The following is a 19,134-nucleotide window of genomic DNA, read 5'->3' as shown; positions in this document are numbered from 1 at the left end:
CAGATTAAACCCTGTTAGCAGTATTAGGGGACTGGGTCACTCATATAGAGCGGCACGTCACGCTCCGTAGAGTGATCAGGGTGTCAGACTTCCAATCTTTAAATTATGTAGCTACTCAGATATTTCTATTCATGTCTCAGAAATGGAAGCTCTCTGACTATTGGTGTCGCCGCTTCGATGTTTGTATACCGATTTTCACAGTAGGGATTTATGTGACTCTTCAGATGTTTTTACACATTTCACCATTAAGGGTAATATACCGTATATACCGGCGTATAAGGCGACGGGGCGTATAAGACGACCCCCCAACTTTCACCTTATACGCCGGGAATACAGTGGAGAAAAAAAAAAAATTAATTACTCACCTCCCCCGGTGTTCTGTCGCGCTCCGGCAGGATGTCGCTCGCTCCTCGTCCCCGGCGCAGCATTGCTTTCTGAATGCGGGGCTTGAAATCCCCGCTTCCAGAAAGCTAATACACACGCCGGCAGCCATGACATCATTGAATGGCTGTGATTGGCTAAAACGCACGTGGCTTCAGCCAATCACACTATTCAATGACATCATTGAATGGGTGTGATTGCTAACACGTGCGCCTTCAGCCAATCACAGCCATTCAATGCTGTCATGGCTGCCGGCGTGTGTATTAGCTTTCTGGAAGCGGGGATTTCAAGCCCCGCATTCAGAAAGCAATGCTGCGCCGGGGACGAGGAGCGAGCGACATCCTGCCGGAGCGCGACAGAACACCGGGGGAGGTGAGTAATGAATTTTTTTTTTTTTTTTTTTTACACTTTTTTTTTTTTGTATTACCGGCGCATAAGACGACCCCCGACTTCAGAGCAGATTTTTCGGGGTTCAAAAGTCGTCTTATACGCCGGTATATACGGTAGTTGCTCAGATGTTTTTACATGTTTCAACATTAGAAGTAGTGTAATTGCTCGACGCGTTTCTCCGTCCCTGTCTAGGGCGGTTCCTCAGGAGCTGGGCCGACGATCGCCCAGAAGTATGCGTGATTATCCCTATTTGTCCAATCACTGTGGTTCAGACCCTTGTTGGTAGTCCTATAAAAGAGTTGAACTTTGTCGTTAATTCAGACAAACTTCTCCTATACACCCCTCTTCCTGCCTTGACTCAGGACCTAGATGTAATAGGTCGCTAAGTTAGATGAATTGACACAGAGTCCAACTTCACCCTAAGTCTATTTACCGGAGACCAAGCACCGAGCCGCTCTGAGATACCAATTGGGGTATTTTAGTCTCAAAGCGGGTAGGTGGAGGCTGAATAGCCCCAATATCTTTCCACAAAGGGAAAGTCAGGAGGCAAAAATCTATCTCCGTTAGCGCATTCTATAAAATGCCCATCAATGGCGAGGAATTATTTCAGGGGGACCATAAGGTCCGAGCGCAATAGCTCTGAAATAATCTCCTATTTTTAAATAAAGACAAGAAGAGCCTATAAAGGATAATGAGGCTCTTGATCCATAAATTCCCTATTGGGAATGGATCAGGTGTCCCAATGTGCTTGTGTGGGCTAGCAGCAGAGCCCAGGTTGTGAGGCAATGCTGCGTTACCCTGCTAGCTAGGGGAAGTGTAGTATAGGTGAGGGATAGGAGGAAAGATGCAGCACCTGCGGCTCTGATGGTGAGCCGCTGGCAATGAAGTCCCAGAGCTCCTGACAGGGATTAAAAGGGCTTGTTACTCCTCCCATTTCCGGGGGTATGTCAAGGATTGGCCAATGAATTCCCTTTAGGGGTGGATCCGCATATAATTGATAGCTGACAATGAGGTCCAGCTATAGAAGTAAAACCTGCTCCCTTTCCTGATGATGATCGTGATCCGTGTGGTTAATCCTGCTCTTTGTGTACTAAATTCGCCCTGCCGATTGTTTAATGATCGGCGAAAAACGCCGGGGCACTATACTTCCGTGTTCCACGCTGGAACGCATGTAGCGCTGCGTCGTGACGTCATCGCGCTACGTGCATCCCGATTGGATGGGAGGACGAGAGCGCGATGGCGTTAGTCGGGGGCGGTGTCCGTGGGTGGGGTTAGCCGTTGTGACACAAGATGTGACGAGGATGCAGCATAGGAGTGGCTACAGCGCGGTGGTGACTCCCCTAGCCACTCAGCATGTATGTCTGGCTAAAGGGGAGGCGTTACCCAGATTGCAGGATGATTTAGCCTCTCGAGGTGTATATTCCCCTGAAGGGGGAGCATGACAGTCCAACTTCATATATACCCATGGATAACGGACTGATGGTATAGGGGAAGAAGTATACAGCAGGTGCATCCAGGAGAGTCACCAGGAAGGGGGAGGATGTACGATCCAGTTTAATAGTGGTCTCTGGGATATTTCAAATATATAGCATGTATGCCCATGATTTTGAGATTAAAATAATGTTCATTTGCATATATGCAGGAAGGATTAAATGTGGAACAAGTCAATACAAAACTGCATATATGAGGATGGGTGACGTCCAAGAAGGAGATTCCATATGAAAGATATATAGCATGATGCTCAATGGAAGTAATGAATCGTATCAATACTAAATGTTCAGGTATCCCCTAATCTCCATACGAAAGGGCATGGAGGGGGATAAACCAGACAATTACCAGGAGTTAATTAGTGGTGCAGTAGATGGCATGAATTGCTATAAATGTTCTGGATCCGTGGTCTAGATCGTTTTGGACCAGGGAGTCAGAGGAAGCAATTGAAGTTCAGGGTCGCGTTTAGACCTGCAGGAGTCAAAGTATTTAATCTGAAAATCCAGGCCGCCTCTTTCTGTAAAAGCTTCTTATCAGTGTTGCCGCGTCTGGCGTTAGTTCGCAGGCTTTCAATTCCTTGGAATTTCAGATCATTCAGGTTGCCGTTGTGGACTGTTAGAAAGTGGTCTGCTAGTGGTGTTTTTTCGCACCGTCGGATATAACCGATGTGCCCCAGGATACGACGCCGGAACTCTTGGATCGTCTTTCCGACGTAGTTCCTGGGGCATGGGCAAGACGCCATATATATGATGTTGCGAGTTTTACAATTGATGAAGCTCCTGTTGGAGTAGGTTTTGTTGGTACTGGCGCTAATGAACGTCTTGCTCTTCAATATATAGGTGCAGGCCTCACAGTCATGGCAAGGATATGTCCCGCATGGTTTTAAGCTTCCTAGCCAATTCTCTTTCAGACAGGGGGTTAGGTGGCTCTTGACAAGGTGATCCCTGAGGTTGTGTCCCCTCCGGAATGTTATCACCGGGCATGGTGGTATAATGTCTCTCAGATCTTGATCGTTGGAGATAATGGTCCAGTAGTGTTCCAGGATATGCCGTACCTCCTTTGTGCCCGTGTCAAAAGTCCCGATAATTCTTGAAGTTCTTGTGTTGTCGCGTTGTCGAGGGGTTAGGAGATTTTGTCTTGGTTGTGATTCTGCATATTTCAATGCGTCTTCGATGATCTCGCTTGGGTACTCTCTCTCCAAGAAACGTTGCTTCAGTCTTCTGCTCTCTCTTTGGAAGTCTTCATCATTAGAGCAGTTCCGTTTAACTCTGAGGAACTGCCCTTTTGGGATCCCTCTCTTTAGGGTGAAAGGGTGATGGCTGTCCCACTTAAGGAGGCTATTCGTCACCGTTACTTTACGGTGGAGAGTCGAGGTGATAGATCCATCAGGATTTTTCGAGATCAGTATGTCAAGAAAGGCTATTGACTCCTTATTGATTTCCGATGTAAGTTTGAGATTCAGATTGTTGGTGTTAAGTGTTTCAACGAATCTATGGAATGATGCCTCAGTGCCTTTCCAGAAGACCAGAATATCATCTATAAAGCGCAGCCAGAGGGTGATATTTTCAGAGCATTCTTCGTTCGGGTATATGTACCTTTCCTCCGACCAGCCCAGGTAGAGATTGGCGTACGATGGGGCACAAGAAGTCCCCATCGCCGTCCCCCTGAGCTGGTGGAAGTACTGGGTGTCGAACAAGAAGAAATTATGGGTCAGGATAAAAGCTAGAAACTTCAATACGCATTGATTGTGTTGTAGGAATTGTGTCCCTCTCTGTTCCAAAAAGAATCGTGTGGCCCTGATGCCCCCCCTCATGGGGGATGGAACTATATAGAGACTCGACGTCTAATGTGGCCAAAAGTGTATCTGGATCAACCGAGATCCCATCAATGATTTTTAAGGACGTCCATGGTGTCTCGGACGTGGGATCTGAGAGATGTTACAAATGGGCGTAGTATCCGATCTACGTAGATACTCATTTTGTGTAAGGTTGCCGATGCCAGACACAATGGGTCTTCCACGAAGGGGGTCCGTCCCTTTGTGGACTTTAGGTAGAGCGTAAAAGGTAGCCACGATTGGATTCGTGTATGTGAATTCATTTTTATCAATGCATTCTGTCTCCCGGGCCTCATAAAGAAGTTCCCTTAGTTCCCTTTGGAAGTATGTAGTTGGATCAGTGGTCAGGACTTTATAGGTGGCAGAATCACTTAACAGTTGGTGACACATCTGTTTGTATTTGTCCCTGTTCATAATGACAACATTACCCCCCTTGTCTGCTGGTTTAATTACTAGATCTTCATTTGCCTTGAGTTTTTGTAGGGCTTCACTCTCCGCTCGGGGTAAATTAGGGTATTTTTTGCGGGGTTTGATAGTCTTCAGATCTTCCGTAACCAGGCGCTCAAAAATAGCCTTCAGATCTGTAAAAGGCCCAGTCCCTATTTGTCTCTCGTTTTCGTCCTCTAGGGCTTGGAGTGTGTCTAGGCCAGGTAGGTCTGTGACAGCAAGCCCTAGTTCTTTGGCGTGCTTTTACAGAAAGAGGCGGCCTGGATTTTCAGATTATATACAGATTAGCAACGTTTCTTGGAGAGAGAGTACCCAAGCGAGATCATCGAAGACGCATTGAAATATGCAGAATCACAACCAAGACAAAATCTCCTAACCCCTCGACAACGCGACAACACAAGAACTTCAAGAATTATCGGGACTTTTGACACGGGCACAAAGGAGGTACGGCATATCCTGGAACACTACTGGACCATTATCTCCAACGATCAAGATCTGAGAGACATTATACCACCATGCCTGATGATAACATTCCGGAGGGGACACAACCTCAGGGATCACCATGTCAAGAGCCACCTAACCCCCTGTCTGAAAGAGAATTGGCTAGGAAGCTTAAAACCATGGGGGACATATCCTTGCCATGACTGTGAGGCCTGCACCTATATATTGAAGAGCAAGACGTTCATTAGCGCCAGTACCAACAAAACCTACTCCCAACAGGAGCTTCATCAATTGTAAAACTCGCAACATCATATATATGGCGTCTTGACCATGCCCCAGGAACTACGTCGGAAAGACGATCCAAGAGTTCCGGCGTCGTATCCTGGGGCACGTCGGTAATATCCGAAGGTGCGAAAAACCACCACTAGCAGACCACTTTCTAACAGTCCACAACGGCAACCTGAATGATCTGAAATTCTAAGGAATTGAAAGCCTGCGAACTAACGCCAGACGCGGCAACACTGATAAGAAGCTTTTACAGAAAGAGGCGGCCTGGATTTTCAGATTAAATACTTTGACTCCTGCAGGTCTAAACGCGACCCTGAACTTCAATTGCTTCCTCTGACTCCCTGGTCCAAAACGATCTAGACCACGGATCCAGAACATTAATAGCAATTCATGCCATCTACTGCACCACTAATTAACTCCTGGTAATTGTCTGGTTTATCCCCCTCCATGCCCTTTCGTATGGAGATTAGGGGATACCTGAACATTTAGTATTGATACGATTCATTACTTCCATTGAGCATCATGCTATATATCTTTCATATGGAATCTCCTTCTTGGACGTCACCCATCTTTGACTTGACTCCTCATCTATGCAGTTTTGTATTGACTTGTTCCACATTTAATCCTTCCTGCATATATGCAAATGAACATTATTTTAATCTCAAAATCATGGGCATACATGCTATATATTTGTAATATCCCAGAGACCACTATTAAACTGGATCGTACATCCTCCCCCTTCCTGGTGACTCTCCTGGATGCACCTGCTGTATACTTCTTCCCCTATACCATCAGTCCGTTATCCATGGGTATATATGAAGTTGGACTGTCATGCTCCCCCTTCAGGGGAATATACACCTCGAGAGGCTAAATCATCCTGCAATCTGGGTAACGCCTCCCCTTTAGCCAGACATACATGCTGAGTGGCTAGGGGAGTCACCACCGCGCTGTAGCCACTCCTATGCTGCATCCTCGTCACATCTTGTGTCACAACGGCTAACCCCACCCACGGACACCGCCCCCGACTGACGCCATCGCGCTCTTGTCCTCCCATCCAATCGGGATGCACGTAGCGCGATGACGTCATGACGCAGCGCTTCCATGCGTTCCAGCGTGGAACGCGGAAGTATAGTGCCCCGGCGTTTTTCGCCGATCATGGCCGATTATTAAACAATCGGCAGGGCGAATTTAGTACACAAAGAGCAGGATTAACCACACGGATCACGATCATCATCAGGAAAGGGAGCAGGTTTTACTTCTATAGCTGGACCTCATTGTCAGCTATCAATTATATGCGGATCCACCCCTAAAGGGAATTCATTGGCCAATCCTTGACATACCCCCGGGAGGAGTAACAAGCCCTTTTAATCCCCGTCAGGAGCTCTGGGACTTCATTGCCAGCCGCTCACCATCAGAGCCGCAGGCGCTGCATCTTTCCTCCTATCCCTCACCTGTACTACACTTCCCCTAGCTAGCAGGGTAACGCAGCATTGCCTCACAACCTGGGCTCTGCTGCTAGCCCACACAAGCGCATTGGGACACCTGATCCATTCCCAATAGGGAATTTATGGATCAAGAGCCTCATTATCCTTTATAGGCTCTTCTTGTCTATTTAAAAATAGGAGATTATTTCAGAGCTATTGCGCTCGGACCTTATGGTCCCCCTGAAATGATTCCTCGCCATTGATGGGCATTTTATAGAATGCGCTAACGGAGATAGATTTTTGCCTCCTGACTTTCCCTTTGTGGAAAGATATTGGGGCTATTCAACCTCCACCTACCCGCTTTGAGACTAAAATACCCCAATCGGTATCTCAGAGCGGCTCGGTGCTTGGTCTCCGGTAAATAGACTTAGGGTGAAGTTTGACTCATCTAACTTAGCGACCTATTACATCTAGGTCCTGAGTCAAGGCAGGAAGAGGGGTGTATAGGAGAACTTTGTCTGAATTAACGACAAAGTTCAACTCTTTTAAAGGACTACCAACAAGGGTCTGAACCACAGTGATTGGACAAATAGGGATAATCACGCACACTTCTGGGCGATCGTCGGCCCCGCTCCTGAGGAACCGCCCTAGACAGGGACGGAGAAACGTGTCGAGCAATTACACTACTTCTAATGTTGAAACATGCAAAAACATCTGAGCAACTATATTACCCTTAATGGTGAAATGTGTAAAAACATCTGAATAGTCACATAAATCCCTACTGTGAAAATCGGTATACAAACATCGAAGCGGCGACACCAATAGTCAGAGAGCTTCCATTTCTGAGACATGAATAGAAATATCTGAGTAGCTACATAATTTAAAGGGGTTGTCCCGCGCCGAAACGGGTTTTTTTTTTTTCCAACCCCCCCCCCCCGTTCGGCGCGAGACAACCCCGATGCAGGGAAGTAAAGAAAGTTTACCGGAGCGCTTACCTTAATCCCCGCGCTCCGGTGACTTCAATACTTACCGCTGAAGATGGCCGCCGGGATCCTCTGTCTCCGTGGACCGCAGCTCTTCTGTGCGGTCCATTGCCGATTCCAGCCTCCTGATTGGCTGGAATCGGCACGTGACGGGGCGGAGCTACACGGAGCCGCTCTCTGGCACGAGCGGCTCCATAGAAGACTGCAGAAGACCCGGACTGCGCAAGCGCGGCTAATTTGGCCATCGGAGGGCGAAAATTAGTCGGCTCCATGGGAACGAGGACGCTAGCAACGGAACAGGTAAGTAAAAAACTTTTTATAACTTCTGTATGGCTCATAATTAATGCACAATGTATATTACAAAGTGCATTATTATGGCCATACAGAAGTGTATAGACCCACTTGCTGCCGCGGGACAACCCCTTTAAAGATTGGAAGTCTGACACCCTGATCACTCCACGGAGCGTGACGTGCCCCTCTATACGAGTGACCCAGTCCCCTAATATTGCTAACAGGGTTTAATCTGACTGGCTATCTGGGGGAATCGATACCCTCACACCACCCGGTTACGGGGTGTATTGAGCCCGATCTATGTTGTTAGTCCATGTTTGTTTTATGTGGCCCTAGTTTTAATCAGTTGACAATAAAAGTTATTAGTTTTAATCTATATCTGTGAATACCATTTTGGAATATACGACTTTTTGATTGCCTTCTATTGCGTTTTTTCTGGGAGACAGGGTGACTAAAAAATGGCATTTCTGGCGTTCTTTTTTCAGACGACGTTCACTGTGCGGGAAAAATAATGCTATACTTTGATAGATCGGACTTTTACTGACGCGGCGATACCAAATACATATTTTAATTTATAACTTAGATTTTTTAATAATATGGCAAAAGGGGGGTGATTTAAACTTTTATAACTTTTTTTTTTAACCCCTTAATGACCTGGCCTATTTTGGCGTTGAGGACCAAGCGATTTTTTGGTATTTTTCCATCTCCATTTTTCAAAAGCCATAACTTTTTTATTTTTCCGTGGACGCGGCCGTATAAGGGCTTGTTTTTTGCGTGGCGAACTGTAGTTTTTATCGGTGCCACTTTTGGGTACATAGGCAATATCGTAATATTTTTTTTTTTTCTTTTTTTTTAATGATAACAGGGAGAGAAAACGCATCAATTCTGCCATAGATTTCTTTTTCTTTTTTTTACAGCGTTAATCATGCAGCATAAATGACACACTAAATTTTTTCTGCGGGTCGGTACGGTAACGATACCAAAATTGTTATATTTTTTTTTAGGTTTTTACACTGTTTTGCAATAAAACCCCCTTTTTTTGGGAAATCTTTTTTTTCCTCTATAGCTGCATTCAAAGTCCTGTAACTTTTTTATTTTTCTATGTACGGAGCTCTATAAGGGCTTATTTTCTGCGAGACAAGCTGTAGTTTTTATTGGTACCATTTTGGGGAATGTACGGCTTTTGTGATCACTTTTATTGCATTTTTTGGGAGGCAAAATGCGAAACATTAGCATTTTGCCTCTGTTTTTTAGCGTTGTTTTTTACGCTTTTTATCGTACAAAATAAAAAGTGTGTTCAACTTTTTGTACACGTCATTACGGACGCATCAATACCAAATATGGGGGGTTTTCATTTTTTTCCCCTTTTTTTATGCTAATATTCGAAAAAGCATAAAAAAAGGTTTTTTTTAACATTTTTCTTTTTTTTACACTTTTCTTTTCTTTTTATACTATTTGAGTCCCTCTGAGGGACTTACAACACTGTGCCTATGATCGCTGTTATAAGGCAGAGCTACTGCTCTGCCATTCCTTATCGCTTATACAGCGATTATAGGCACAGGCAATACAGGACGCCAGTGTCTGGCGTCCTGTTGCCATGGCGACAGGCCGGGCTCTCGCGATGACATCGCGAGTTCCGGCCGGAGACACAGAGGGAGCGCGATCCCTCTGTGAACTCTTTCCCTGCCGCGATCTACTTAGATCGCGGCAGGGAAGGGGTTAACAGCGGGGGGGGCATCTCCGATGCCCCCCCCGCTGTTGCAGCGGGACGCCGGCTGTGACTGATCTTATGTGATCCCGCGCTATCCCCAGGACGTACCGGTACGTCCTGTTGCGGGAAGTACCAGGCTGCCAGGACGTACCGGTACGTCCTGAAGCGGGAAGGGGTTAAACAATTTAAAAAAAAAATTTTTTTTTTTACGTTGAAGTCCCCCTGGGGGACTTTAACATGCGATGCTTTGATCGCTCCTACAGTATGACGTAATGCTATAGCATTACGTCATACTGCAATTTACCAGGCAGTCTTATCAAGCCACTCCACGGGGATGGCTTGATAGGCAGTCTGGTAAGGCAGCCCTGGGGCCTTTCATTAGGCCTCCGGCTGCCATGACACCTGCACGGCTCCCCCGATCTCACCGCGGGGGATTTAAATGCCGCTGTCATACATACCCCGCCGCTCCATGATGTACCGGTACGTCATGGAGCGGGAAGGGGTCTTCTAGGACTAAAATACTGATGACTGCCATCAGGCTAGATCATCAATATCAGGTCGTTGGGAGACCATCTTCCAGCACTCACCTTCTGACCAAGTGTTTGTCGGGGCGCAGGTCAGTGGCTTGTGACATCTCATCCACCATATGGTCTACATGCAGCTCAGCTCAAAGAAAGGGCTTATTCATGCAAATGCATTTGTGCAGTGTATTGCACATGCAGAACTTGTGTGCACAATACGCAGTCAACACAACCCATTCATTTGGTTCATTTATGCAAAAATACACCCATGTTCTATTTTCACGCATATTGCACACAAACTAATTTAACTTATTTAACCATTGAAATCAATGGGAGCGTGCTTGCGTAGTATTTTGCGTGCGCCCAATAAAAAAAAACAAAAAAACAAACAGGTGTGCATAAAGCAACGCCCATCATGCAAGTGAGCTGATGCTTGTGTGAAGCCAGCATAATAGTTTGATTGTGCCTGAATACCAGGCATCTACAGGACAAGATGACCGGTACTGTGCCTGGCATACAATTAAGAGTCCCATGGCCTCCTTAAACAGCTGATCGGCAGAGATGCCAAGGAGATATGGATGACTTATCCTGAAGACAGATAGTCAATATCAAAGTCCTGGAACACCCCTTTATGCTGCTCATAGCACTGCGATTCAATTTGAGGACCCCTTAAAAGTAACATCTCCAAGCTTGACTGACGCTGTAGACCCCATAATTTCTTTTTGGCTGACTGTGGTAGCAATCACATGTCCATCAGCTAGGGGGCGCCATAACTAACAGACCATGCCTCCAGAGGGTGTCCTGAGCAGGAGCCCCTCTTATAGATGCTCTTTATTATACAATGGCAGAGTCGCTGACAAGTCTCACCAGAAGTAGGGAAGTTACCACTGAACCCTCCCAACCTCTTCGGTATCTGGAAGAACATATGGCTAGGTTCACAGGCTCATAGAATCTGTGGCCGACCCTGACGTGCCGGCGGGTCCGCACATGGGGCTGCCCCATTGTAATGGAAATCTGCGATTTTTACATGCAGAATCCGCAGCAATAATGTTGGATTTTAAACCTCACAGAGCTGTTGCTATTTCTAGGGGATTATTTATGCTGCATGCAAATGGGGTATAAAACACCCATCAAAAAAACGGGTTAACCCCTTAAGGACATGGCCTATTTTGGGCTTAAGGACCAAACGATTTTTGGTATTTTTTCATCTCCATTTTTCAATAGTCATAACATTTTTATTTTTCCGTCGACGCGGCCGTATAAGGGCTTGTTTTTTGCGTGGCGAACAGTAGTTTTTATTGGTACATAATACTATATTGTAAAACTTTTATTTTTTTTTTTATGATCATAGGGAGAGAAAACATCAATTCTGCCATAGATTTATTTATTTTTTTAAAGCATTAATTATGCAGCACAAATGACACACTACATTTTTTTCTGCGGGTCGGTACGGTTACAACGACACCAAAATTCTTATATTTTTTTAGGTTTTTCCACAATAAAAACCTTTTTTGAAAATAGTTTTTTTTCTAAAATTACTGCATTCAAAGTCCAATAATTTTTCCATGGACGGAGCTCTATGAGGCTTATTTTTTGCGAGACGAGTTGTAGTTTTTATTGGTACCATTTTGGGGTACACACATTTTTTTTTTAAATCACCTTTAGGGTGCCTGCACACGAGCAGAATTTCAAGCGCGTGATTTTAGGCACATAATCCGCCCCAGACCGCAGCCAATATACTCCTATGAGGATCCGCAGTTGTCCCCAGACGGACGGATGTGTATCGCGTTTTTTCACGCGCGTGAAAAAATCTGCGACCTGTTCTAATTTTGGTCGGATCATGCGCGTGAAGCCTCCAATACAAGTGAATGGGTGCGTTTTTTCACGCAGTACATCCGCAGTGCAGCTGCGGATGGAGTCACTGGTTGCTATGACTACAGGAAGTAGGCATGGTAGGAGGCGTCCCAACACACAGCACAGAGCTTCACAGGCACATTTCAACTGCAGATCTGTCCTTTCAGTCCCCTCATCTACCAGAGAGCAGCCAGCAGACACCAGCCTGCCACAAGCCATAATGATCGACATGGGGAAACTTGTGGCAATCATGCAGGACTTCCCCAGCCTATGGGACAGTAACTCCCCAGAATACCTCGACAAGAACAGAAAGGAACAATCCTGGCGTCTACTGTCCGCGCAGGTTTATGGGGATGCGTGGACGAACGCAGTAGAAGCAGAACAGAAGAACTTGCGTGAGTATTATTCGCTATTGCGTCAAATGTACTTTTTTTTTCATTTTAACCCCTTAGTGGCCAAGCAGTTTTACTTTTGTTTTTATTGTGCTTTTTTCCATCCCCACTTTTAACCCCTTAGTGACGGAGCTTTTTTGCTTTTTTCCTTTTTTCCCCCCTACTCCCTAAAAAATCGTAGTTCCTTTATTTATCCATCGACGTCGCTGTATAAGGGCTTGTTATTTTTTTGCGGGATGAGTTGTATTTTGCAATGGCACTATTTATTGTACCATATAATTTACTGAAAAACCTTTAAAAATTGTAATCGGAGAGAAAAAAAAGACTTTCCACCATCTTTCGGTGCGTCCTGTTTCTGCAGCGCGCAAAGTGCAACAAAAACAACCCGATATTTTTATTCTATGGGTCAGTACGATTACTACGTTACCACACTTATATAGTATTTTTATAGTACGTCCGAAAAAAGTTACATGGATCAACCATGCCCACAAAGACATCTGCTCACCGGATGAAAGCATGTTGCCAGAATAATTTAACGGTGCTCGCACAAGCAAGAGGGACAAAACGGAGTCTGGGTGTTGGTTTTTAAGCTGTTTTCCAGGAAATGGGCAGTTCTCTAGGGGTTGGGTTTACAATAAGGGTGTCTTCCGGATTTTTCTGCGCGTTTTTTTCCGCAACACATCCGCGTATATCCGCGCGTGATTTTTCACGCATCCGCACCTATCCGCAAGCACATTTAGGTACCATACGCGCGTGAAAATCCGCTAGTGGAATCCGGAACGCTCGTGTGCAGGCGGCCTTATTGCGTTTTTTTGGGAGGCAAAAATGTTAAAAATTTGCATTTTGCCTCAGTTTTCTTTAAACGCTTTTTGCCGTGCAGGATAATAAGCATGTTCAGTTTATTGTACACGTCGATACCAAATATGTTGGATTTTTTATTTTTTTTAGCTAATATGAGAAAAAGTGTTTAACATTTTTTATTTTTTGTACTTTATTTTGCTCTTATTTTTACACCATGTGTGTCCCTCTTGGGGACTTTTACTACAGCACTAATGATCGGTGTGATAAAGCATGGCAGGACTTCTCTCCTGCCATGCCTTATCGCTTATTACAGCAATCGTAGGCAATGGCAATACAGGATGCCGGTATCTGGCGTCCTGTTGCCATAGCAACCAGCTGGGCTCTCGTGATCCGGCTGGAGTCCCAGAGTAGATCGTGGCAGGGAAAGGGTTCACAGCGGGAGGGGGGGCTGGGCTGTCACAGCGCGAGGCCGGCTACTTTTATATTTTAAATACAGGTAACATTAAAATGTTTGAAACCTTCCCTATTGTAAAAAAAAATGACCTCCTTCAGCTAAACTTATTTTCCTTTAGTGCCCCAAGGAGATTTGAACCTCTGATTGCTTGATCACTTTTACCATATACTGCAATACTTCAGTCTATGCCTCAAACACTGATTGGAGCACTGGAACAATTAACAACCATGATCAGAGAAATGGGCATCAGACACAGCCGACACCTCTTGTGTATGGAGTGGGCTCGGCTCCATACAAACTCTGCACACGCAGGATGTACAAATACAATGGGAGAAGTTAAAACATTACTTGAGAGCGCTGCGGAATAAGTTGGCGCTATACAAGTAACAAGATATTTATCTAACAAGACTGGGTTTAGGTGTGGAATCCGTGCCTGGGTCCTGAATGTGTGAACACGGCCTAGAGAGCCAGCAGGAGTTCCTTCATCTGCAGGCAGACACAGAGGGAGGTGGTAATGGGTTCATGTGACTTTGCTGTTTGTAAGAGCCCCAATACACATTGGACCAAAATCATCCGGGCCCGCCGATTTCAGCCGGATTGGACGATTGTTGCATGTGTATAGGGGTCTATGTCAGGGGGAACAATGATTGGGCATGTCTAGTTGTGGCTTTCCCCAATTGGCACGGTTACAGTGTTTCCCTGAAAATAAGTCCTACCCCGATTTTTTACAATTTTTGGGGAGGCTTGAAATATAAGGAGGGGGGGGGACGGACCATACTCAGATGCTGACTGTTCCTCTGTGTAGTGTTGGCATTTCCTGCCCAGCGCGATAGGCAGCTCTATGTTTGGCACTGAGGCGCTGCACCTCATTAATAAAGACGGACGTTATTGCACTGAGCCAACATTAGGGAAGTACCTCTTTGGAGTAGTAGCGTTTGGTGCAGGTCAGATCCACAATCAGTCCAAGTTCTTCATTTTGCTTCTCAACTTCCTTAATAAGATCTGAAGGGGAGAATCGCTGGGGAGGTTCCAGCTTATCATCATACGTCTGGAAGAGAACAGCATAGGGGTCAGATACAGCCATGACACCCGGAGCATTAGCATTCTCCTGCCTAGGCACAAAGCTTACTTGCTTCAGAGGGACTTTAAAAGTGATAAAACGGGTTCCTGGGATTCGTCTTCCGACTGGGATGTATTCTGTCCACCTGCAAGAGAAGATGAGAGGTGTGACCCCTTCATCAGTGTGACCCCATCATGCTACACTGGTCGGATGGCGGCCACGGCCGTCCCTGTGGGACCCACAGGCTTTGTGAACAGTGGGGTATGACAGAGTGCCCCGCTGCAGCCTGTGATATCGCATACATGCCGACCGCAGCACGTAAACCGACCTGCGGGGCGAACAGCGTTGAAGTTGGAGAGGATTATTTAAAAAAAAAACAAAAAAAAAAACCCAAAACAGTTCTATCTTTTGGCGTTCCCTTACCCATCGTTACCAATAAGACATTTAAAGGCGTCGCATGGCTCTCAATGGGAAACACTTGTGATTCTCTGTCACATGGGAAACCTTCGCCTGAGGATCGCAGTTTCGTAGAAGGGACGTGAGGCGCTTTTCATTCAAAAACTCCTCACATTGGCATGAAAACCACGTTGGTGAGAGAGATGCCACGCTCATCCGTGAATCTGGCGAAGGGGCGCTTTTGTTGTGTGAGTTCTGCCAAATTCCAAGAAGGTCAGAACTCAGATGGAAAAAAAAATTAAAATAAACATACATCGGAAACACAGGCGCATGAGAGTTTGATCTGTTTTTAAATGCACGTTACTATGGGAACCGCATACAAGAAAAAAAAAATATATAATTTAGATCATGAAAAATGGTCCGTTTATTACCGACCAAAGTTGCATCTGTCCGTGTGCGTACGGCGCCAGGCCGGCTTCACATGGGTGTAAAGGGCTACTGCCTGTGCCTCGGCACTTACGATAAAATTGCGCAATGTGAGTGAAAACACAGCATCATGGAACCAACGATTGTCAATGGTTTCCTTCCAATATGCAATGTTATCACTCATGCGATGTTGTAACAAAAAAAAACAAAAAAAAAACCGCGGGGTGCCCCATGTTCCCCTACGGAGACTTTTTTTTTTTTTTAATCGCATCACAAAGCACAGCTTGTGATTTTAGTGCGATGCTTTTACGTTACACTTTTGCGTTAAAAAAAAATCCCAGCCAACCCCCCCCCCCCCCCCCAAAAAAACAAAAACTGCAAGTGGCAGTGATGTTTTTGCAAAAAAAAAAGCAGCGCCAACGGTCAAAGGTCGCAATTGCAACAAAAAACTGCATGAAAACCGGCGTTGGTGGTGCAGATTTTGCTGGGGTTTCTGATGAAGGTGCGATGTTCTGCGGATCCTCAAGTGAAAGGATGAAATCTGCTGCAGATCCTCGTCATAAACTGCATTAAGAGTCGCACCAACGGAACAGATTGGCGCTTCTTTTTTTTTGGCGGTATTGATTGGGACAATAGTGCATGTTTTGCGCTGCGGTAATCCTCCACATTCCCGCTACATGTGAACACATGCTAGATGGTGCGGCTTTTCCGTGGCTAGTTCCGCTAGCGGAAGGTCATTAGTACGAGCCCACTGGGGGTCCGGCGCCCCGACAACCATGCTGGATTAGAAGGCGCAGACAGAAACCGTAAACCCAGCCTGCATTGAAGACACGTGACCTCGTTTACAGCGGCCGCCATCAGGACGCAACCAGACAACGCGAGAAAAAACCGCAACAAGTCACTGCAAATCCGCATGGACTTTATCCCCAGCTGAAGGTTTTATGCCGTTATTAACCAGTGTGAATCCAGACTAATGGCGGCAGAGGAGCAGCATGCTCTCTCCCGGCCGCCCCGTACTGTCCCTCCCCGCTCTCACCGGTCTGGGATGGAGTTCTTATACCCCATGGCTGCGGGCTGGAGGTATTTGACAAGGACCCGAAGGAACGAAACCGGAGGCTTCAGTACCAACCACACCACCATCCCGACCACGCCATTAGCGGCCACGTCACAGCCGGCGCGCAGGGAGATGACGTAAAAGCTCCTGCCGGGCAGGCGCCATGTTTGTTGTGGGCGAAGAGAGAGTTCTTCTAATGGTGATCACGTGACCGGTGGATAAGGCTTATCCGACACTGCTGTGAAATGCTTACATGTATAGTCATAGTATTGGGCATTAGAGCAATGTAGGCTATACTGTTGTTGGGAAGTAATTGTGATTTGTGGGGTTGGACAGTATACATGTGCAGTGTGGTGCTTACTGACCACTATTATGTGCCTCTTAGGCTGGCTTCGCATGACCGTATGTGTTTTTACGGTCGCCCGTAAGTTCTGAAAAATCACATGAATGAAGAATTGCCCGATCTTTAGCCACATATTTTCTGTGGTTCACATGGGCAGCGGCAGCGTTTCAGCAAAAAAATACGCTGCGGCGCAGAAAACCCTCGGTATCACTACTAATGCTTAATTAGGGCCAGCTGTTTTCTGTTCCAAGCGTTGGACGCAGCTAAACTCCCTCCCTTTTTTCCAGCTCCCATAGAAGCTTATGGGAGCCTCCAGCGTGTCTCGGTCAATTGATACGGCCTGTCTTTGGACGCAGCATATCAAATCGGTGACCGAAAACAGGCGCCAATGTGCTATTTTTTCCAGTCGCCATTTTTTTTACACAGCTAAAAATCGCCCATCTGAATGAATTCATTTAATGCAAGGCTTTAGATGGGCGCAATTTTTGCCCGATTTTTGGACGCAGCTAAGTAGTTGTGTGAATAAACCCGAAAGCTTGCTTAACAGAAGCGTAATTGCGCACACCTGCACAGCCTGCATTACTGTACTTTTTCTGCCCACAGGGCATGTTTATTTACGCACGTCAAACAAACGCACTGATGGAAATGGAGATGTGATCTGTTTCCTTACGTATTGCGGGCACATTTGCAGACCCGCAATCGACTTCTGTGGGGGCCTTTGGTGGTTCTATCGTTTTTGCGTGGCCGAACAAGCACGTGCAAAATACTTGCATGAAATCCATGAGTTCAATTCACTGTATATTGCGCACTCAAATACGTCCCTGTGAACGCGGCCTAAAGTTATGAAATATGAGGCAGGCATAAAAATCCTTGGTCATTCACTAATCGTTTGGCTTAAATACCGATCATCCAGTAAATCCTGTTATTTGTATAGCGCCAGCATATTCCACAGCGCTTTCTGGTAATTTATTTATTACCTCCCACAAGCTGGGTACTCATTTTACCGACCTCGGAAGCATGGAAGGCTGAGTCAACCTTGAGCCGGCTACCTGAACCAAGCGGGGATTAAACTCCCAACCTTCCGGTCCTGTAGTAGTTCTCACTTATACAGCGAATTGGAACAACTGACCGATTTCTTGTTTAAACCAGCCAACAATGTATCTGCTGTATAAACCGGCTGCTGAGTGAACTCGTTCCCTCATTGCAACGAGCAATCATTTGGTGTAAACGGTCCCTAAGAGCTCCCATGCTTTGCTCACAATAGTGACAGCGCCCCCATAAGATGCTGTGAGGAATGGTTACATGTAGCGTGAATACTGTAGGTTCTTCACCAGCAGTTTACAGTACAAGTCGTGGATGAGAATCTAAAAACTGTCATCCGCGTTGTGCAGAAAGCTTCCACCGTGAATCCAGCGGTATTGACAAGCCACGCGGATATTAACCCTTTGCAATCCAATTTTGGATTCAGGGTTTCCTAGGGGACTTTCTCTTTCTGCCATTATACAATGGCGCCATCTGCTGGCTAGAGCCAATAATGTGATATCGGACATGCTGGAGAGGCCCCCAACAACAGAGCGCCCAGTAATATACAGTGAGAATACCCTGCCGGAAGTATTTTGACATCAGAACTGTACAGCCTTTAAATAGAATGTCTTCAGACGTCAGACAGTGGATTGGAAAGGGTTAACTCTGCAGCGTCTTTTTGTTGCAGATTTTCATGGCAGAATTCAATGATTTCAATCAGGGGGGTGAATTCTCTGGCAGAATCACGGCAAAATCTGCAACAAATTCACGTTAGGCTGCTGTCACACCTGCGTTAGGGTCAGTTCAGGGTTTCCATATTTCTGCTTCGTTTTTGGAGGAGAGAAACTGAAATAAAGCAAAAAAAAGGATCTATTTTTTTCCCATTGATCTCAGTGGGGTTTAAAAAAAAAAAGGAAATAGGTGCTGTTTGTGAACTCCCCACTCTGGTTCATAGAGGGGGCTCATTAAATCTCTGATGTGACTGTTTGGCCAGACAGAGGTGCAGTGGAAAAGGTGTGTGTGTGTGTGTGTGTGTTCTAGTACTTTGAGGGGCACAGAGGGGGTTCCAATACTTTGAGGAGACAGGGAGAAGGCTCCAATACTTTGAGGGGCACAGAGGGGGTTCCAATAC

At 45.9% G+C, this 19,134-nt stretch overlaps 1 protein-coding gene across 2 annotated transcripts in view; it reads right to left on the bottom strand.

Moving 5' to 3' along the window:
• DUSP11 (dual specificity phosphatase 11) overlaps positions 1 to 16,741 on the bottom strand; it is a 34,582-nt gene extending 17,841 nt beyond the window's left edge. For both annotated transcript variants that reach the window (XM_066593006.1, XM_066593007.1), the window contains exons 1-3: positions 16,619 to 16,741; positions 14,830 to 14,905; positions 14,617 to 14,748 (exon numbers count right to left, since the gene is read on the bottom strand). In XM_066593006.1, coding sequence (XP_066449103.1) covers positions 14,617 to 14,748; positions 14,830 to 14,905; positions 16,619 to 16,722 — 312 coding nt within the window. In that variant the 5' untranslated portion in view covers positions 16,723 to 16,741. The remainder of the gene's footprint in view (positions 1 to 14,616; positions 14,749 to 14,829; positions 14,906 to 16,618) is intronic.
• Between the last annotated feature and the right edge of the window lie 2,393 nt (positions 16,742 to 19,134).

The sequence above is a fragment of the Eleutherodactylus coqui genome, chromosome 2 (genome assembly GCF_035609145.1).
Source record: "Eleutherodactylus coqui strain aEleCoq1 chromosome 2, aEleCoq1.hap1, whole genome shotgun sequence".
NCBI lineage: Eukaryota > Metazoa > Chordata > Amphibia > Anura > Eleutherodactylidae > Eleutherodactylus > Eleutherodactylus coqui.
Note: the sequence above shows the minus strand (reverse complement) of the source record. Positions and strands in the feature narration are given on the sequence as shown.